This window comes from Parambassis ranga, unplaced genomic scaffold (assembly GCF_900634625.1).
Source record: "Parambassis ranga unplaced genomic scaffold, fParRan2.1 scaffold_93_arrow_ctg1, whole genome shotgun sequence".
Lineage (NCBI taxonomy): Eukaryota > Metazoa > Chordata > Actinopteri > Ambassidae > Parambassis > Parambassis ranga.
In genome coordinates this window covers 57,108-80,134 of record NW_021144822.1, presented here as the reverse complement: position 1 = coordinate 80,134, position 23,027 = coordinate 57,108, and the positions used below count along the sequence as shown (strand labels likewise).

General features: G+C 44.5%; 1 protein-coding gene across 1 annotated transcript; it reads right to left on the bottom strand.

Annotated features, from left to right (window-relative positions):
- Window positions 1-835: 835 nt before the first annotated feature.
- On the bottom strand, window positions 836-4,478 carry LOC114431531 (uncharacterized). The gene is made up of 4 exons (XM_028399058.1): window positions 4,461-4,478; window positions 1,877-2,043; window positions 1,544-1,798; window positions 836-1,426 (listed from the first exon to the last, which is right to left on the bottom strand). The coding sequence occupies exons 2-4, from the start codon at window positions 2,039-2,041 to the stop codon at window positions 836-838; spliced, it is 1,011 nt and encodes a 336-aa protein (XP_028254859.1). The 5' UTR covers window positions 2,042-2,043; window positions 4,461-4,478.
- Between the last annotated feature and the right edge of the window lie 18,549 nt (window positions 4,479-23,027).

The window sequence follows — 23,027 nt, the reverse complement described above, 5'->3', positions numbered from 1 at the left end:
TAACGAACTCCAATAACGAACTCACCGATAACGAACTCCAATAACGAACTCACCAATAACGAACTCACCGATAACGAACTCCAATAACGAACTCACCGATAACGAACTCCAATAACGAACTCACCGATAACGAACTCCAATAACGAACTCACCGATAACGAACTCCAATAACGAACTCACCGATAACGAACTCCAATAACGAACTCACCGATAACGAACTCCAATAACGAACTCACCGATAACGAACTCCAATAACGAACTCACCGATAACGAACTCCAATAACGAACTCACCGATAACGAACTCCAATAACGAACTCACCGATAACGAACTCACCGATAACGAACTCCAATAACGAACTCACCGATAACGAACTCCAATAACGAACTCACCGATAACGAACTCACCAATGACGAAGTCTAACGAATACTAACCATGACATCAAAGACGACATAACTCTCTGTAAAGAATTACACATGTAGACAAATAATGCTCCCCAAACTCTGTATTAAGCACTTAAACATTAGCCAGTTTCTGAAAACGTTTCTGAAAAAATAAATCTTCATAAAAATACATTTTAGCTTTGGTATAAAAATAAATATTCCTTTTCTTTTCAAGGAGAAAAACGGTTTATGCAAATAAAAAAAAATCCTTTACCAAAGGACTACTTTAAAAATAAATCTGCTGAAAAAGTTTCTGAAAACAATAAAATCTTAATAAAATAATTTCAGCTTTCGTATGAACATAAATACTCCTTTTCTTTTCAAGGCCCTAAAATTTTATACAAATAAAAAAAAATCCTTTACTAAAAAGGACTACTTTGAAAATAAATATGCTCAAAACTGTCTAAAGTTGGTTTTCTGACCTACAGTTCGGTTTCCTGACTCATTTGAGTCTCCTCTACCACCTGAGTTGGCTTTACAGCATGAGATGCAGAAACTTCTGTGCTGCATGGATTTACTGTGGCTGGATTTCTTAGCATCAAACTGTTCCACAGGGTCAGACATTCCAGTGCCAACTCCTTCAAATTTAAAGTGTAGTTTCCTCTTAGTTGCACGTGATTGTCCGCACGGTAACTCATCCTCGTCGCTGCAAGGTTCTGGTTGGACATCCACAGACATGTTAGGGAGGAACTCCCTTCCCCTTTTACGAGCCGTTTCTGAATCCTCAGAGAGAAATGTTGGTGAACTGTATCCCTCACTTTCCAAGACGGGCTCATCCTCATCTTCAGTTGTTTCGTCCTCAGTGGGGCTTCTTTCTTCCACATCTGCCATAGCCATGTTCATCGCCCTCAATCTTAAATCTCTAACTTTTGAGGCTTCCTTCTTGTCAGGCAGCGCCACGTAGAAACGCTCAGCGGTTTTTGTATCATGACACATAGCCTTAGCCAGCTTTTCTTTTTCCTCGACAGTGAGATATTTGCTGGCCTGCAAATAGAAAAACAAAACAAAAAACATATTCTGTATGTCCTGTTTTATCCATAAAATCACAATGGCTTCAAAAAAAAAAAAAAAAAAAAAAAAAAAAAAATCACACAAACTTACTTGGGTGGAGGCACTGCTCCGTATCTTGTTGAAAGTGATAATACCTCCCAGGCCAGCATCTCTCCAGGCAGCTTGAAGGAAGTGGACAGGTTTCACAATTTGGTTCCCACGGATGGATGCAAAGACATAACTGCAATCGTCATGAATCTTTTGGACAGAGAGGATCTCTATCAATTTTCTCAGCCAGGAATGCTCGGTCGTGGTGACAAACAAGGATGCCTGTCCATATGTACGCACAGTTTTGTGTTCGTCAACCTGGGGAGAATAATTCAGAACATTAGTATTGGTCTGTTTTACACTGCACATTTCAGTCCTTAGTTCAAAGCAACTCACTGTGATATGGAATCCATGCTTGGTACGTTCTGCGTTCAAGACATTTTCCTTGGTCATGTTTGTCATGACAACAGATCTGTGTCCCGTCAGGACACACAGGTAGCCCATGAGGTAGCCCATCAGTTTGTTATACTCAAGAAGCAAGTTTGGATCTTCACAGAGCATGTCTGTTATGATGAAGAGTCACCCAGAAGAAAACGTCAAAAAACACAGCTACACAATGACACAAGGAGCTTCTGAATCCTCATCTACTACTACAACAACAACAACTACTTGCCTAACAATACAGGAACGTTCTTTTTGGCCGCCATTAGGAAGCTGTTTTCATCACACGGGGCAAGCTGCTTCTCTGTGAACATGAAAACATACAGATAAATCACAATACACATTTCATTAACCACATTAATGGCCAAGTAAACAGAATGCAACAACTGACCATTTTTCAATCGTTTCACTTTTTGCTGATGGACAACAACATCCCGTCTCACATCTTTGTGGATTCTTTTTAACTCGTAGGTCATGTTCACGATATCTTGTCTCCTTAACTTGCTGGCTGCTAGAAATTTGCCTTCGATGTGGGCAAAAAAACGTGCCACATTGCAAAGCATGTTTCTTATTGTTGTGCATGCATAGCCTTTGTGTTTCAAATATCTTGGCCACCTTCAAAAGAAGCAAACGAGAGAGAACATAAATACCTTTGAAAGGCTTTGGATTTCTCCAACGTGCCTAAAGAATATTTTTAACAAACAACTTACGTCCGTAACTTCTCCGTCCGGCTCAGAAAGCGCATATCTCTAGAACCTTCAGTTCTAGGACAGCCACCCAGCATGTACTCACAGAGACGTTGTACATGGCTGCTCGCCTGGCGTGCATTTTCCATGTCTTTTCTTCCAGTCCGCGACCCCAAGACAAACTTTTCAAAGTCTGCAATAATCTTTTCTATGATTACAAAACACTTTGTTATTTTTTTTTTTTTAAACGCAAAGGTTTTCAACACAAAAAGGGAAAAGGTTGAGAAACTTACCACACAGATATCCCAGCGGTTTGCCCTTGCTGACATGTTGATGTTTCTTAATTGATCCTGGAGGGGTGAAGCCTTCTGTGTTGGGGATTGACGCCGATTCTTTGGGGGTGGAAGTCATCAGAAGTTCGACATTTGTTTCCACAACTTGTAGCCTCCTCTGAATGTTCTCAAGCACGGACTGTAATGTAGACTTTGGACAACTGATCTCAGAAACGGGTTGCTGAGGTGAATAGCGGTCTGACCCAGAAGGAAGGGTGTGATATTGACCGGCATCAGTTGATGTAGTGACATTACAAGGAGAAGGGTGGGACCCAAGACAACTTGTAGCAGAGCGAGGCTGTGTCTCAGGTTTGGTATTGACATCATCGTGAGTGGAGGATCTTTCAGGACTAACGAGACATTCTTGCTGAGGAACAGAACCCGGATCCACCATGTCATCACTGGATGCTCCATCTTCAAGAATGTGAAAGAGAGACATTCTCCACTGTTTGATTTAACAAAACTTGCATTATTTGTTAATAATATCCAGTAAGAAATTTACCATCCTCCGATGCCACCACGTTCTGGACTTCCCGAAGTTTCTCGATCTCCGCCATTATCGCCTTTCTCTTTGCCGCTTTCAAAAGATCATGTTGATCCTATTGGATAGATAGAAATTCTTAAAAACACTATGTATATTTATACAAGTGTGGATACAGCCCAGCAAAGAGCGCCATACACCAGTGAGTACGCTGGAGGCTATGCAGGTAAAGTGTCTTGCCCAAGGACACACAACAGTGACTAGGGAGGAGTAACAGTGACTAACAACAGTTAGGAGTGTACATGTACCCGTCTTACTACGAGGTGGATTTCATCAAGATGCTTGTCCAGTCGTGACAAATTGGCTTTTTGACAAAACGGACATTCCAACCTTTGGGAGGTCCTGCAGTAAGGTGAGGGTTTACGCACAGTTAATACACAACTAAAGAACGTAGGGATACATTTGAAAATGTTTTTGTATCTTTTACCTTGCAGATCCATATTTTAGGAAAAGATTAGTCTCTTTTCCATTTGTTACATGATGTTTGACTCTCAGATGTTGCCTCAGATTGTTGAATGATTGGAAACAAATTCCACACAACTTCTCACTCTGCAAAAAAAAAAAAAAAAGCAACGAAACATATTACAATGCACTGCAGTGTAATCTTCCAATGAGCCTTAAATGAATTGATTTCTACTTACCATATTGAGATGAAAGACCCGTCGGTCGGGAGCAGGACTGTTCTGAGAGTGAAGAGAGTTGAAATGCAACTTACTTTTATTTTAGACCAAGACTACAGTCAAGTATGGAACTTGGCGATTAACAGACACGTTTCAATGCATTTACATGTATTTAGCTCAGTCAATTAGCATGCTTTACTAACACGGATAAAAATTTTTGCATCAACACTGGGTCACAAACACATGTAAACGTTGCATAAGGTTCCAAGGAACCCTTTCCAACAACTTTTAACATGATTACAGTCTGTTTTTTATGATATTTCCGTCGAATTGTGAAGGGCAAATCTCAAGGTAACTTACCATTCGGGGGAGAGCTCACGAAGCACTTCCTGGTTCCTCCGAGACGTTAGCCAATCGACCTCTGCCGACACGCTTACCTGTAATACATGCGACTCTAAAAATGACATTGCATCGGAAAGTTGAAATGCACATTTTGCTCTGAAATTACGCCGGCTTTCACGACAGCTCGGACAACAATCGCTGCAGAAACATGAGCCCACGCGTCCACAGTCCATTCACATAACTGGCGTAACTCACCTGCGCTGCCTCCCGGTAAAGCTGTGCTCGCTCTCTGACATCCATCTCTGCCACGCCGCTCGCAGCTTGGCTTTAAACGCCCCGTTTACTCCGATATCCAGCGGTTGAAGCTCTTTGGTTAACCCTCCCGGGATGACAGGGAGCTCCGAGTTCGTCTGCTTCACCTGTTGTTTTTACTCCAGCGGTGAGATGGTCGCGCATGCAGTCACAGATCAGCAGCGAGGGTGAAAGGTGGAAAAAACCACCCGGTCTCTTCACGTAAACATCCCTGAGCCGCTCGTCCTCCTCCTCCAGCCAGCCCTGATGTGCGATCGGACCCTGGCATCTCAGCTTTAAGACAGACAATTACCGTACGTTGCGCTGCAGAGGTGAAAAAAACCGGCTGGATATCAGTGAGGAGCCGGTTAAGCCTCTCTCTCTCTCTCTCTCGCTCCACGGCGGCTGTCAGGGAGGTTGCAGACGGACTCAAGCGCAGGACGGGAGACAGGCAGAGGTTAAATTAAAGTAGTTTATTGTGCCCGAAAACTCAGGGAACACAGTTCAAAAGCACCAGATCTCAGGGCAAAAACGTAGGCGCTGCACAAGCCGGCAGGAGGGACACACACACACACACACACACACACACACACACACGCAGGGTTGAGTCACCACGGTTCTCAAAAATAATAATAAAAAATACACAAATACTAGGCTCAGAAAAATACTCACGCTGCTGGAGAACAGGACGGCTGGAAGTCAGGTAGTAGACGAGACGAACTGCCACCGAGTGAGGGGATCAGGGCAGACAAAAGGACACAGGTGAGGCACATTAGGGAGGAGCAGGTGATCACCAGGAGGAGAGGGAGGGAGAAGACGAGGAGGGGCCAGCCAAGACACCTGAAATGAGAGGGGAGTCAGTGATTTCAAAATGAGGCAAACATAATCAAACAATATACAACCGCCCTGGCTCACGCTGGGACCCTGACGGTGGCAGCGACAGAGAAACGGCGCGTGTGCGTTTCTATGGGCAGAGCGGTGGCTGCTGCTGAATGCCTGTTGTGATTCCAGCTTCCTCTGTACACTTTATTAATAAATAAAGACCATCTTCGGACATACGTGGTCCCGCATTTTAATCACATGCACCGCCGATGTCCAGCGGTTGGAGTTCTTTGTAAAAATAATAATAAAAACGTCAAAAAAACACAGCTACACAACAACGCAAGGAGCTTCTAAATTCTCATCTACAACAATTTTTATTGTTTTTTTTAAATGACTTTTTTTTATTATTTTTATTGCATTTCAATACTAACCATGACTTCAAAGATGAAATAACTCTCTGTAAAGAATTACACATTTAGACAAATAATGCTCACCAAACTCTTTATTAACCACTTGAACATTAGCCAGTTTATGAATAAAAAAAAATCTTTCAAATCTTTTTCAAGGCCCCAAAATTTTATACAAATAAAAAAAATCCTAAAAAGGACTACTTTGAAAACAAATCTGCTGAAAAAAAACAAAAAATCTTCATGGAAATAATTTTAGCTTTGGTATAAAAATAAATATTCCTTTTCTTTTCAAGGCCCCAAAATTTTATACAAATAAAAAAAATCCTTTACTAAAAAGGACTACTTTAAAAATAAATCTGCTGAAAAAGTTTCTGAAAACAATAAAATCTTAATAAAAATAATTTCAGCTTTCGTATAAACATAAATACTCCTTTTCTTTTCAAGGCCCCAAAATTTTATACAAATAAAAAAAACCCTACTTTGAAAACAAATCTGCTGAAAAAGTTTCTGAAAAAAAAAAATAAAATCTTCATGGAAATAATTTTAGCTTTGGTATAAAAATAAATATTCCTTTTCTTTTCAAGGCCCACAACGGTTTATACAAATAAAAAAAATCCTTTACCAAAGGACTACTTTGAAAATAAATATTCTTAAAATTCAATTTCAATTTCTAAAACTCTTTCTTTACCTTAACATACATGATAGCTTCTAACAACACCTGATTAAAACACTTTTGAAACATATAAACGTTTTTTTTTTTTTTTTTTTTAAACCTTTTTTCTTGTTTTCTGACCTACAGTTGGGTTTCCTGACTCATTTGAGTCTCCTCTACCACCTGAGTTGGCTTTACATCATCAGATGCAGGGACTTCGTTGCTGGATGGATTTTCTGTGGCTCCAGTCATGCACATTTTCTTAGCATCGAACTGTTCCACAGGGTCAGACGTTAAATTTGAAGGAGCTGGCACTGGAAAGTGTAGTTTCCTCTTACTTGCACGTGCTTGTCTGCGCGGTAACTCATCCTCATCACTGGAAGATTCTGGTTGGACATCCACAGACATGTTAGGAAGGAACTTCCTGCTCCTTTTACGAGCCGTTTCTGAATCCTCAGAGGGAAGTGTTGGTGAACTGTATCCCTCACTTTCCAAGACAGGCTCATTGAAATGCACTTTTTGCTCTGAAATTACGCCGGCTTTCACGACAGCTCGGACAACAATCGCTGCAGAAACATGAGCCCACGCGTCCAAAGTCCATTCACATAACTGGCGTAACTCACCTGCGCTGCCTCCCGGTAAAGCTGTGCTCGCTCTCTGACATCCATCTCTGCCACGCCGCTCGCAGCTTGGCTTTAAACGCCCCGTTTACTCCGATATCCAGCGGTTGAAGCTCTTTGGTTAACCCTCCCGGGATGACAGGGAGCTCCGAGTTCGTCTGCTTCACCTGTTGTTTTTACTCCAGCGGTGAGATGGTCGCGCATGCAATCACAGATCAGCAGCGAGGGTGAAAGGTGGAAAAAAACCACCCGGTCTCTTCACGTAAACATCCCTGAGCCGCTCGTCCTCCTCCTCCAGCCAGCCCTGATGTGCGATCGGACCCTGGCATCTCAGCTTTAAGACAGACTGTTACCCAGGAAACTGCTCCGCGTCCTCCGCAAGCCGCTCACGTCTCTATCAGCAGCGATTCAGCAAAAACCGGCTGGATATCAGTGAGGAGAGCCGGTGCAGCCTCTCTCTCTCTCTCTCTCTCTCCACGGTGGCAGCGACAGAGAAACAGCGCGTGTGCGTTTCTATGGGCAGAGCGGTGGCTGCTGCTGAATGCCTGTTGTGATTCCAGCTTCCTCTGTACACTTTATTATTATTATTTTTTTAAATGACTTTTTTTTATTATTTTATTGCATTTCAATACTAACCATGACTTCAAAGATGAAATAACTCTCTGTAAAGAATTACACATTTAGACAAATAATGCTCACCAAACTCTTTATTAACCACTTGAACATTAGCCAATTTATGAATAAAAAAAAAAATCTTTCAAATCTTTTTCAAGGCCCCAAAATTTTATACAAATAAAAAAAATCCTAAAAAGGACTACTTTGAAAACAAATCTGCTGAAAAAAAACAAAAAAATCTTCATGGAAATAATTTTAGCTTTGGTATAAAAATAAATATTCCTTTTCTTTTCAAGGCCCCAAAATTTTATACAAATAAAAAAAATCCTTTACTAAAAAGGACTACTTTAAAAATAAATCTGCTGAAAAAGTTTCTGAAAACAATAAAATCTTAATAAAAATAATTTCAGCTTTCGTATAAAAATAAATATTCCTTTTCTTTTCAAGGCCCACAACGGTTTATACAAATAAAAAAAAATCCTTTACCAAAGGACTACTTTGAAAATAAATCTGCTGAAAAGGTTTCTGAAAAAAATACAATATTCATAAAAATACATTTCAGCTTTGGTATAAAAATAAATATTCCTTTTCTTTTCAAGGCCCGCAACGGTTTATACAAATAAAAAAAAATCCTTTACCAAAGGACTACTTTGAACATAAATCGGCTGAAAAAAAACATAAAATCTTCATGAAAATAATTTTAGCTTTGGTAGAAAAATAAATATTCCTTTTCTTTTCAAGGCCCGCAACGGTTTATACAAATAAAAAAAAATCCTTTACTAAAAAGGACTACTTTGAAAACAAATCTGCTGAAAAAGTTTCTGAAAAAAAAATAAAATCTTCAGAGCAGAACATTGACAGAGCGCCGGTTCCGCCGCGGCTGGACTCGGGCCGCCGAGACCTTTCCGTAGGCGCCTCCGGCGAGGCTCTACGCCCGGAGACGGGCGAGCCGCTCAGCCAGGGCCCAGGGTGTCGGTCTCTATGCCTCCACGTGCCTTCGGCCCCTCTTCTCGGGGGCCGCGACCCGGAGGACGGCTCTGCGGGTCCGGGCCCGACGTATGTCGCGGAGCTCTCCGAGAGCTTTCCGACGCAGCCGGCCCCGTCCCCCTGGCCCGTTGCGTTCCCGAGTTATGGCCGTGCAAACTCCAAAGGTCAGGAGGTCACCATTGAAAATGAGCGGAAGGTTACGGACCTGGGTTTCGGCGGCCTGCTCGGCCGCACGACGCGCTAGAGACCTGGGACCGCTCCCTGCCGAAAGCGGGCGTCCCCGCGACGGACCGAGCCGATTTTCGGGCTCGCGGCCCCTCGGGAAGGGCCCCGAAAAGGGCCCGGGATTCTCTGCGGTAGGCTGAATGGAAGTAGATGTGAAAGTGTAATATACTGGCAAGGGTTCGCACTCCGCAGCTATTCAATGATAATTTTCCCAGACTTTGAACGCAGATTTCTCCGGGACGGTGCGGCGCAGGCGGACCGTTCCGGGACGGCCCCGCTCGGCGCGGCGCCGCGCGCCGTACGGCCCGCCCCGCTCGTCCGTAGCGCCTTCCCCTGCGGAGTTCGGCCCAGGAGAGAGCCACGTGTCTGGGGCCGACGCGTCGCGACAGGCCCCTCCGAGCCCTTTCCGTACGCGTCCGCGCCACGCGTCTGCGACCTTCCTTTGCCGAGATACGGCGCTTAACGAGGTGAAGGTTTTCGGACTTCGGCGGCCCGTGCCTCCGGAAGGCGAGGGCCCAGAGCGCCGGTTCCGCCGCGGCTGGACTCGGGCCGCCGAGACCTTTCCGTAGGCGCCTCCGGCGAGGCTCTACGCCCGGAGACGGGCGAGCCGCTCAGCCAGGGCCCAGGGTGTCGGTCTCTATGCCTCCACGTGCCTTCGGCCCCTCTTCTCGGGGGCCGCGACCCGGAGGACGGCTCTGCGGGTCCGGGCCCGACGTATGTCGCGGAGCTCTCCGAGAGCTTTCCGACGCAGCCGGCCCCGTCCCCCTGGCCCGTTGCGTTCCCGAGCTATGGCCGTGCAAACTCCAAAGGTCAGGAGGTCACCATTGAAAATGAGCGGAAGGTTACGGACCTGGGTTTCGGCGGCCTGCTCGGCCGCACGACGCGCTAGAGACCTGGGACCGCTCCCTGCCGAAAGCGGGCGTCCCCGCGACGGACCGAGCCGATTTTCGGGCTCGCGGCCCCTCGGGAAGGGCCCCGAAAAGGGCCCGGGATTCTCTGCGGTAGGCTGAATGGAAGTAGATGTGAAAGTGTAATATACTGGCAAGGGTTCGCACTCCGCAGCTATTCAATGATAATTTTCCCAGACTTTGAACGCAGATTTCTCCGGGACGGTGCGGCGCAGGCGGACCGTTCCGGGACGGCCCCGCTCGGCGCGGCGCCGCGCGCCGGACGGCCCGCCCCGCTCGTCCGTAGCGCCTTCCCCTGCGGAGTTCGGCCCAGGAGAGAGCCACGTGTCTGGGGCCGACGCGTCGCGACAGGCCCCTCCGAGCCCTTTCCGTACGCGTCCGCGCCACGCGTCTGCGACCTTCCTTTGCCGAGATACGGCGCTTAACGAGGTGAAGGTTTTCGGACTTCGGCGGCCCGTGCCTACGGAAGGCGAGGGCCCAGAGCGCCGGTTCCGCCGCGGCTGGACTCGGGCCGCCGAGACCTTTCCGTAGGCGCCTCCGGCGAGGCTCTACGCCCGGAGACGGGCGAGCCGCTCAGCCAGGGCCCAGGGTGTCGGTCTCTATGCCTCCACGTGCCTTCGGCCCCTCTTCTCGGGGGCCGCGACCCGGAGGACGGCTCTGCGGGTCCGGGCCCGACGTATGTCGCGGAGCTCTCCGAGAGCTTTCCGACGCAGCCGGCCCCGTCCCCCTGGCCCGTTGCGTTCCCGAGCTATGGCAGTGCAAACTCCAAAGGTCAGGAGGTCACCATTGAAAATGAGCGGAAGGTTACGGACCTGGGTTTCGGCGGCCTGCTCGGCCGCACGACGCGCTAGAGACCTGGGACCGCTCCCTGCCGAAAGCGGGCGTCCCCGCGACGGACCGAGCCGATTTTCGGGCTCGCGGCCCCTCGGGAAGGGCCCCGAAAAGGGCCCGGGATTCTCTGCGGTAGGCTGAATGGAAGTAGATGTGAAAGTGTAATATACTGGCAAGGGTTCGCACTCCGCAGCTATTCAATGATAATTTTCCCAGACTTTGAACGCAGATTTCTCCGGGACGGTGCGGCGCAGGCGGACCGTTCCGGGACGGCCCCGCTCGGCGCGGCGCCGCGCGCCGGACGGCCCGCCCCGCTCGTCCGTAGCGCCTTCCCCTGCGGAGTTCGGCCCAGGAGAGAGCCACGTGTCTGGGGCCGACGCGTCGCGACAGGCCCCTCCGAGCCCTTTCCGTACGCGTCCGCGCCACGCGTCTGCGACCTTCCTTTGCCGAGATACGGCGCTTAACGAGGTGAAGGTTTTCGGACTTCGGCGGCCCGTGCCTCCGGAAGGCGAGGGCCCAGAGCGCCGGTTCCGCCGCGGCTGGACTCGGGCCGCCGAGACCTTTCCGTAGGCGCCTCCGGCGAGGCTCTACGCCCGGAGACGGGCGAGCCGCTCAGCCAGGGCCCAGGGTGTCGGTCTCTATGCCTCCACGTGCCTTCGGCCCCTCTTCTCGGGGGCCGCGACCCGGAGGACGGCTCTGCGGGTCCGGGCCCGACGTATGTCGCGGAGCTCTCCGAGAGCTTTCCGACGCAGCCGGCCCCGTCCCCCTGGCCCGTTGCGTTCCCGAGCTATGGCCGTGCAAACTCCAAAGGTCAGGAGGTCACCATTGAAAATGAGCGGAAGGTTACGGACCTGGGTTTCGGCGGCCTGCTCGGCCGCACGACGCGCTAGAGACCTGGGACCGCTCCCTGCCGAAAGCGGGCGTCCCCGCGACGGACCGAGCCGATTTTCGGGCTCGCGGCCCCTCGGGAAGGGCCCCGAAAAGGGCCCGGGATTCTCTGCGGTAGGCTGAATGGAAGTAGATGTGAAAGTGTAATATACTGGCAAGGGTTCGCACTCCGCAGCTATTCAATGATAATTTTCCCAGACTTTGAACGCAGATTTCTCCGGGACGGTGCGGCGCAGGCGGACCGTTCCGGGACGGCCCCGCTCGGCGCGGCGCCGCGCGCCGGACGGCCCGCCCCGCTCGTCCGTAGCGCCTTCCCCTGCGGAGTTCGGCCCAGGAGAGAGCCACGTGTCTGGGGCCGACGCGTCGCGACAGGCCCCTCCGAGCCCTTTCCGTACGCGTCCGCGCCACGCGTCTGCGACCTTCCTTTGCCGAGATACGGCGCTTAACGAGGTGAAGGTTTTCGGACTTCGGCGGCCCGTGTCTACGGAAGGCGAGGGCCCAGAGCGCCGGTTCCGCCGCGGCTGGACTCGGGCCGCCGAGACCTTTCCGTAGGCGCCTCCGGCGAGGCTCTACGCCCGGGGACGGGCGAGCCGCTCAGCCAGGGCCCAGGGTGTCGGTCTCTATGCCTCCACGTGCCTTCGGCCCCTCTTCTCGGGGGCCGCGACCCGGAGGACGGCTCTGCGGGTCCGGGCCCGACGTATGTCGCGGAGCTCTCCGAGAGCTTTCCGACGCAGCCGGCCCCGTCCCCCTGGCCCGTTGCGTTCCCGAGCTATGGCCGTGCAAACTCCAAAGGTCAGGAGGTCACCATTGAAAATGAGCGGAAGGTTACGGACCTGGGTTTCGGCGGCCTGCTCGGCCGCACGACGCGCTAGAGACCTGGGACCGCTCCCTGCCGAAAGCGGGCGTCCCCGCGACGGACCGAGCCGATTTTCGGGCTCGCGGCCCCTCGGGAAGGGCCCCGAAAAGGGCCCGGGATTCTCTGCGGTAGGCTGAATGGAAGTAGATGTGAAAGTGTAATATACTGGCAAGGGTTCGCACTCCGCAGCTATTCAATGATAATTTTCCCAGACTTTGAACGCAGATTTCTCCGGGACGGTGCGGCGCAGGCGGACCGTTCCGGGACGGCCCCGCTCGGCGCGGCGCCGCGCGCCGGACGGCCCGCCCCGCTCGTCCGTAGCGCCTTCCCCTGCGGAGTTCGGCCCAGGAGAGAGCCACGTGTCTGGGGCCGACGCGTCGCGACAGGCCCCTCCGAGCCCTTTCCGTACGCGTCCGCGCCACGCGTCTGCGACCTTCCTTTGCCGAGATACGGCGCTTAACGAGGTGAAGGTTTTCGGACTTCGGCGGCCCGTGTCTACGGAAGGCGAGGGCCCAGAGCGCCGGTTCCGCCGCGGCTGGACTCGGGCCGCCGAGACCTTTCCGTAGGCGCCTCCGGCGAGGCTCTACGCCCGGGGACGGGCGAGCCGCTCAGCCAGGGCCCAGGGTGTCGGTCTCTATGCCTCCACGTGCCTTCGGCCCCTCTTCTCGGGGGCCGCGACCCGGAGGACGGCTCTGCGGGTCGGGACCCTTTTTCTTTTTAAGACTGCACTGAAGGAGTGTGTGTTACCACCCACAGACACACTCACAGACACACACACTGATTGTTTTTTTCAAACCCCAGACCACAAACCCTATGGTAACCCCAAACACCAACCACTCATGTTTAATGATGTTTGTCACGCTGTGTATTTTTCTTTTTAAGACTGCACTGAAGGAGTGTGTGTTACCACCCGCGGACACACTCACAAAGACACACACTGATTGTTTTTTTTCTTCCATGTTGTGTGTTGTTACACTTTTAAATGACAACTTCCTGTATATATCTCCGGAACGCAAAGTCGCACAGACTTGAGACCCACGCCGAATGAAAGCCCGTCCTGACAAACGGGGGGGCAGGTCTTGATCCCGAGGCTCTAGCTCGTACGGTTCGGGAGATCCGAGCGGTCAAAGGATTTGCATAGCGCAAAATGGAGGTGTCCGATTTAAGACGCTTTACTCCATAGCTCGCCAACCGTACGTCCTAAAGCAACGGAGATGCGACCCACCCTCCATAAATCGGCCACGGGCTTTCCATCGGCGCCATCCGCAAGTCTGTGCGACCTTCCGTTCCGGAGATACCGAATAAAAATTGTAATAATAATGACACATTATAAAGTCTATATCTCCGGGACGAAAAGTCGCACGAACTCGCCGATGGCAGCGTTGGAAAGCCCGACCACGAATTGTGGGGGGTAGGTCGCGAGATATCCAAGTTTAAGTACCTTATTTTTCTTTATTATTATTATTATTACGATTGTTAACATTTTCAATTCAGCTCTTCCGGTTTTATTTTGAAACACTTCCGGCGGCACCGGAAGTACTGCGCAACGGTGTTGCTGCGAGTTTTAGCGGCTGAAAGCTGCTAAACCCGGCATTTTGTAGCAGCTTTCAACCGCCACGCGCCCCCTGGCGGCTTCACGCTAGTAATGCAGTCAACTGAAAATGCAGTAAACTGAAAATAAATGCATAAATAGGTTTTTCTGTGTCTTGTTTGGACAGAAAGCCCTTGATCCTAGCCATGTTTTTTCAGGTGGTAATAGGCAGACTTAGTAATGGCAGCAGACTGCGCTTCCTGAGGAAGCTGAGCTCCAACCATTGCACTACTACAGGCATATTTGCATGATATTTGGGGCGTATGGACTCACTCTCAGGAAGATTTTACAGTGTTTCTGGAGACCCTCAGTGCGGCCGGCCTTTTTCGCCCCCGGTGACCCCGGCGGCGCCTTGGGGTGGTTCCCCGGGGCGCGGCTAAAACACCTCGCAGCAGACACTTGTGGGCTTGGGGAGGCTCCCCTGTCGATGCTGGCGGTTTTTTCGGCCAAAATCGCACTCGGTTTGGCTTTTAAAACGACTTTGTACGCTTACTTGCAACGTTTGAATGAAAATAGACCTATACTTGCAACTACTTACCAAAAACCCTAACTCTATTACTGAGTAACTTGGAAGAGTACTGAGTAACTTAAAATATGACCTTTGACCTGGCCGCATTATATGGGAATAGATCTGAAAGCCGAACTTTACTAACTAACCCTAACTCTATTACTGAGTAACTTGGAAGATTACACTGAGTTCTAGGATTACTTCTGCATTCAGTTTGGTGGAGCTTGACTCCCCCAAGTGGCCATTTTGAGTTAGGGCACTTCAAGATTGAATCTGGAATTTGATGACGTCACATCCAGGTTCGTGGTCGGTTTCTACATCTATTTACATTGGGCACAATCTTGAATTATGAAGTTTGATGGTCCACATAGACAATGAATGGGTTTCCCATAACCCTAACCCTAACCCTAACCCTAACCCTAACCCTAACCCTAACCCTAACCCCCCCTAACCCTAACCCTAACCCTAACCCTAACCCTAACCCTAACCCTAACCCTAACCCTACCCTAACCCTAACCCTAACCCTAACCCTAACCCTAACCCTAACCCTAACCCTAACCCTAAGTGCATTATCTAAGCGAGAGAAGCTTAATTTGTGCATATGAGCTGAATACAGGTCAGAACACTAACAAATGAGCTGCAACTGAGTGAATGTACACTAAATATGATGAAAACAGCTCAATTCAGTCTAAATATGATGAAAACAGCTCAATTCAGTCTAAATATGATGAAAACAGCTCAATTCAGTCATAATATTGCTAATGAGCTGAAAAACAACTACATATGTTGGTGTGTCCAAAAGTGCATTATTTAAGCGAGAGAAGCTTAATTTGTGCATATGAGCTGAATACAGGTCAGAACACTAAAAAATTAGCTGCAACTGAGTGAATGTACACTAAATATGATGAAAACAGCCCAATTCAGTCTAAATATGATGAAAACAGCTCAATTCAGTCATAATATTGCTAATGAGCTGAAAAACAACTAAATATGTTGGTGTCCAAAAGTGCTTTATCTCAGCGAGAGAAGTTCAAATTGTGCTTATGAGCTGAATACAGGTCAGAACACTAAAAAATCAGCTGCAACTGAGTGAATGTAAACTAAATATGATGAAAACAGCTCAATTCAGTCTAAATATGATGAAAACAGCTCAATTCAGTCATAATATTGCTGAAATGAGCTGACAAACAATGAAATAGGTTGGTGTGTCCAAAAGTGCATTATCTAAGCGAGAGAAGCTTAATTTGTGCATATGAGCTGAATACAGGTCAGAACACTACAAAATGAGCTGCAACTGAGTGAATGTACACTAAATATGATGAAAACAGCTCAATTCAGTCTAAATATGATGAAAACAGCTCAATTCAGTCATGATATTGCTGAAATGAACTGACAAACAATGAAATAGGTTGGTGTCCAAAAGTGTATTATCTAAGCGAGAGAAGCTTAATTTGTGCATATGAGCTGAATACAGGTCAGAACACTAAAAAATGAGCTGCAACTGAGTGAATGTACACTAAATATGATGAAAACAGCTCAATTCAGTCTAAATATGATGAAAACAGCTCAATTCAGTCATAATATTGCTGAAATGAACTGACAAACAATGAAATAGGTTGGTGTCCAAAAGTGTATTATCTAAGCGAGAGAAGCTTAATTTGTGCATATGAGCTGAATACAGGTCAGAACACTAAAAAATGAGCTGCAACTGAGTGAATGTACACTAAATATGATGAAAACAGCTCAATTCAGTCTAAATATGATGAAAACAGCTCATATCAGTTATAATATTGCTAATGAGCTGAAAAACAACTACATATGTTGGTGTGTCCAAAAGTGCATTATCTAAGCGAGAGAAGCTTAATTTGTGCATATGAGCTGAATACAGGTCAGAACACTAAAAAATGAGCTGCAACTGAGTGAATGTACACTAAATATGATGAAACAGCTCAATTCAGTCTAAATATGATGAAAACAGCTCAATTCAGTCATAATATTGCTGAAATGAACTGACAAACAATGAAATAGGTTGGTGTCCAAAAGTGTATTATCTAAGCGAGAGAAGCTCAATTTGTGCATATGAGCTGAATACAGGTCAGAACACTAAAAAATGAGCTGCAACTGAGTGAATGTACACTAAATATGATGAAAACAGCTCAATTCAGTCTAAATATGATGAAAACAGCTCAATTCAGTCATAATATTGCTGAAATGAACTGACAAACAATGAAATAGGTTGGTGTCCAAAAGTGCATTATCTAAGCGAGAGAAGCTCAATTTGTGCATATGAGCTGAATACAGGTCAGAACACTAAAAATGAGCTGCAACTGAGTGAATGTACACTAAATATGATGAAAACAGCCCAATTCAGTCTAAATATGATGAAAACAGCTCATATCAGTTATAATATTGCTAATGAGCTGAAAAACAACTACATATGTTGGTGTGTCCAAAAGTGCATTATCTAAGCGAGAGAAGCTTAATTTGTGCATATGAGCTGAATACAGGTCAGAACACTAAAAAATGAGCTGCAACTGAGAGATTGTACAGTCTAAATATGATGAAAACAGCTCAATTCAGTCATAATATTGCTGAAATGAACTGACAAACAATGAAATAGGTTGGTGTCCAAAAGTGTATTATCTAAGCGAGAGAAGCTCAATTTGTGCATATGAGCTGAATACAGGTCAGAACACTAAAAAATGAGCTGCAACTGAGTGAATGTACACTAAATATGATGAAAACAGCTCAATTCAGTCTAAATATGATGAAAACAGCTCAATTCATTCATAATATTGCTAATGAGCTGAAAAACAACTACATATGTTGGTGTGTCAAAAAGTGCATTATCTAAGCGAGAGAAGCTCAATTTGTGCATATGAGCTGAATACAGGTCAGAACACTAAAAATGAGCTGCAACTGAGTGAATGTACACTAAATATGATGAAAACAGCTCAATTCAGTCTAAATATGATGAAAACAGCTCAATTCAGTCATAATATTGCTAATGAGCTGAAAAACAACTACATATGTTGGTGTGTCCAAAAGTGCATTATCTAAGCGAGAGAAGCTCAATTTGTGCATATGAGCTGAATACAGGTCAGAACACTAAAAAATGAGCTGCAACTGAGTGAATGTACACTAAATATGATGAAAACAGCTCAATTCAGTCTAAATATGATGAAAACAGCTCAATTCAGTCATAATATTGCTGAAATGAGCTGACAAACAATACATATGTTGGTGTCCAAAAGTGCATTATCTAAGCGAGAGAAGCTTAATTTGTGCATATGAGCTGAATACAGGTCAGAACACTAAAAAATGAGCTGCAACTGAGTGAATGTACACTAAATATGATGAAAACAGCTCAATTCAGTCTAAATATGATGAAAACAGCTCAATTCAGTCATAATATTGCTGAAATGAGCTGAAAACAACTGAAATAGGTTGTGTGTCCAAAAGTGCATTATCTAAGCGAGAGAAGCTTAATTTGTGCATATGAGCTGAATACAGGTCAGAACACTAAAAAATGAGCTGCAACTGAGTGAATGTACACTAAATATGATGAAAACAGCTCAATTCAGTCTAAATATGATGAAAACAGCTCAATTCAGTCATAATATTGCTGAAATGAGCTGAAAAACAACTAAATAGGTTGGTGTCCAAAAGTGCATTATCTAAGCGAGAGAAGCTTAATTTGTGCATATGAGCTGAATACAGGTCAGAACACTAAAAATGAGCTGCAACTGAGTGAATGTACACTAAATATGATGAAAACAGCTCAATTCAGTCTAAATATGATGAAAACAGCTCAATTCAGTCATAATATTGCTGAAATGAACTGACAAACAATGAAATAGGTTGGTGTCCAAAAGTGTATTATCTAAGCGAGAGAAGCTTAATTTGTGCATATGAGCTGAATACAGGTCAGAACACTAAAAAATGAGCTGCAACTGAGTGAATGTACACTAAATATGATGAAAACAGCTCAATTCAGTCTAAATATGATGAAAACAGCTCAATTCATTCATAATATTGCTAATGAGCTGAAAAACAACTACATATGTTGGTGTGTCCAAAAGTGCATTATCTAAGCGAGAGAAGCTTAATTTGGCATATGAGCTGAATACAGGTCAGAACACTAAAAATGAGCTGCAACTGAGTGAATGTACACTAAATATGATGAAAACAGCTCAATTCAGTCTAAATATGATGAAAACAGCTCAATTCAGTCATAATATTGCTAATGAGCTGAAAAACAACTACATATGTTGGTGTGTCCAAAAGTGCATTATCTAAGCGAGAGAAGCTTAATTTGTGCATATGAGCTGAATACAGGTCAGAACACTAAAAAATGAGCTGCAACTGAGTGAATGTACACTAAATATGATGAAAACAGCTCAATTCAGTCTAAATATGATGAAAACAGCTCAATTCAGTCATAATATTGCTGAAATGAACTGACAAACAATGAAATAGGTTGGTGTCCAAAAGTGCATTATCTAAGCGAGAGAAGCTTAATTTGTGCATATGAGCTGAATACAGGTCAGAACACTAAAAAATGAGCTGCAACTGAGTGAATGTACACTAAATATGATGAAAACAGCTCAATTCAGTCTAAATATGATGAAAACAGCTCAATTCAGTCATAATATTGCTGAAATGAACTGACAAACAATGAAATAGGTTGGTGTCCAAAAGTGTATTATCTAAGCGAGAGAAGCTCAATTTGTGCATATGAGCTGAATACAGGTCAGAACACTAAAAAATGAGCTGCAACTGAGTGAATGTACACTAAATATGATGAAAACAGCTCAATTCAGTCTAAATATGATGAAAACAGCTCAATTCAGTCATAATATTGCTGAAATGAGCTGACAAACAACTGACATATGTTGGTGTGTCCAAAAGTGCATTATCTAAGCGAGAGAAGCTTAATTTGTGCATATGAGCTGAATACAGGTCAGAACACTAAAAATGAGCTGCAACTGAGTGAATGTACACTAAATATGATGAAAACAGCTCAATTCAGTCTAAATATGATGAAAACAGCTCAATTCAGTCATAATATTGCTGAAATGAGCTGACAAACAATGAAATAGGTTGGTGTGTCCAAAAGTGCATTATCTAAGCGAGAGAAGCTTAATTTGTGCATATGAGCTGAATACAGGTCAGAACACTAAAAAATGAGCTGCAACTGAGTGAATGTACACTAAATATGATGAAAACAGCTCAATTCAGTCTAAATATGATGAAAACAGCTCAATTCAGTCATAATATTGCTGAAATGAGCTGACAAACAATGAAATAGGTTGGTGTCCAAAAGTGCATTATCTAAGCGAGAGAAGCTTAATTTGTGCATATGAGCTGAATACAGGTCAGAACACTAAAAATGAGCTGCAACTGAGTGAATGTACACTAAATATGATGAAAACAGCTCAATTCAGTCTAAATATGATGAAAACAGCTCAATTCAGTCATAATATTGCTGAAATGAAGCTGACAAACAATGAAATAGGTTGGTGTCCAAAAGTGCATATCTAAGCGAGAGAAGCTTAATTTGTGCATATGAGCTGAATACAGGTCAGAACACTAAAAAATGAGCTGCAACTGAGTGAATGTACACTAAATATGATGAAAACAGCTGCAACTGAGTCTAAATATGATGAAAACAGCTCAATTCAGTCATAATATTGCTGAATGAGCTGACAAACAACTACATATGTTGGTGTCCAAAAGTGCTATTATCTAAGCGAGAGAAGCTTCAATTTGTGCATATGAGCTGAATACAGGTCAGAACACTAAAAAATGAGCTGCAACTGAGTGAATGTACACTAAATATGATGAAAACAGCTCAATTCAGTCTAAATATGATGAAAACAGCTCAATTCAGTCATAATATTGCTGAAATGAGCTGACAAACAATGAAATAGGTTGGTGTCCAAAAGTGCATTATCTAAGCGAGAGAAGCTTAATTTGTGCATATGAGCTGAATACAGGTCAGAACACTAAAAAATGAGCTGCAACTGAGTGAATGTACACTAAATATGATGAAAACAGCTCAATTCAGTCTAAATATGATGAAAACAGCTCAATTCAGTCATAATATTGCTGAAATGAACTGACAAACAATGAAATAGGTTGGTGTCCAAAAGTGTATTATCTAAGCGAGAGAAGCTTAATTTGTGCATATGAGCTGAATACAGGTCAGAACACTAAAAAATGAGCTGCAACTGAGTGAATGTACACTAAATATGATGAAAACAGCTCAATTCAGTCTAAATATGATGAAAACAGCTCAATTCAGTCATAATATTGCTGAAATGAACTGACAAACAATGAAATAGGTTGGTGTCCAAAAGTGTATTATCTAAGCGAGAGAAGCTTAATTTGTGCATATGAGCTGAATACAGGTCAGAACACTAAAAAATGAGCTGCAACTGAGTGAATGTACACTAAATATGATGAAAACAGCTCAATTCAGTCTAAATATGATGAAAACAGCTCAATTCAGTCATAATATTGCTGAAATGAACTGACAAACAATGAAATAGGTTGGTGTCCAAAAGTGCATTATCTAAGCGAGAGAAGCTCAATTTGTGCATATGAGCTGAATACAGGTCAGAACACTAAAAAATGAGCTGCAACTGAGTGAATGTACACTAAATATGATGAAACAGCTCAATTCAGTCTAAATATGATGAAAACAGCTCAATTCAGTCATAATATTGCTGAAATGAACTGACAAACAATGAAATAGGTTGGTGTCCAAAAGTGTATTATCTAAGCGAGAGAAGCTTAATTTGTGCATATGAGCTGAATACAGGTCAGAACACTAAAAAATGAGCTGCAACTGAGTGAATGTACACTAAATATGATGAAAACAGCTCAATTCAGTCTAAATATGATGAAAACAGCTCAATTCAGTCATAATATTGCTGAAATGAGCTGACAAACAATGAAATAGGTTGGTGTCCAAAAGTGCATTATCTAAGCGAGAGAAGCTTAATTTGTGCATATGAGCTGAATACAGGTCAGAACACTAAAAATGAGCTGCAACTGAGTGAATGTACACTAAATATGATGAAAACAGCTCAATTCAGTCTAAATATGATGAAAACAGCTCAATTCAGTCATAATATTGCTGAATGAGCTGACAAACAATGAAATATGTTGGTGTCCAAAAGTGCATTATCTAAGCGAGAGAAGCTTAATTTGTGCATATGAGCTGAATACAGGTCAGAACACTAAAAAATGAGCTGCAACTGAGTGAATGTACACTAAATATGATGAAAACAGCTCAATTCAGTCTAAATATGATGAAAACAGCTCAATTCAGTCATAATATTGCTGAAATGAACTGACAAACAATGAAATAGGTTGGTGTCCAAAAGTGCATTATCTAAGCGAGAGAAGCTTCAATTTGTGCATATGAGCTGAATACAGGTCAGAACACTAAAAAATGAGCTGCAACTGAGTGAATGTACACTAAATATGATGAAAACAGCTCAATTCAGTCTAAATATGATGAAAACAGCTCAATTCAGTCATAATATTGCTGAAATGAACTGACAAACAATGAAATAGGTTGGTGTCCAAAAGTGTATTATCTAAGCGAGAGAAGCTTAATTTGTGCATATGAGCTGAATACAGGTCAGAACACTAAAAAATGAGCTGCAACTGAGTGAATGTACACTAAATATGATGAAAACAGCTCAATTCAGTCTAAATATGATGAAAACAGCTCAATTCAGTCATAATATTGCTAATGAGCTGACAAACAATGAAATAGGTTGGTGTCCAAAAGTGTATTATCTAAGCGAGAGAAGCTTAATTTGTGCATATGAGCTGAATACAGGTCAGAACACTAAAAAATGAGCTGCAACTGAGTGAATGTACACTAAATATGATGAAAACAGCTCAATTCAGTCTAAATATGATGAAAACAGCTCAATTCAGTCATAATATTGCTGAATGAGCTGACAAACAATGAAATATGTTGGTGTGTCCAAAAGTGCATTATCTAAGCGAGAGAAGCTTAATTTGTGCATATGAGCTGAATACAGGTCAGAACACTAAAAAATGAGCTGCAACTGAGTGAATGTACACTAAATATGATGAAAACAGCTCAATTCAGTCTAAATATGATGAAAACAGCTCAATTCAGTCATAATAAAGTGTATTATCTAAGCGAGAGAAGCTCAATTTGTGCATATGAGCTGAATACAGGTCAGAACACTAAAAAATGAGCTGCAACTGAGTGAATGTACACTAAATATGATGAAAACAGCTCAATCAGTCTAAATATGATGAAAACAGCTCAATTCAGTCATAATATTGCTGAAATGAACTGACAAACAATGAAATAGGTTGGTGTCCAA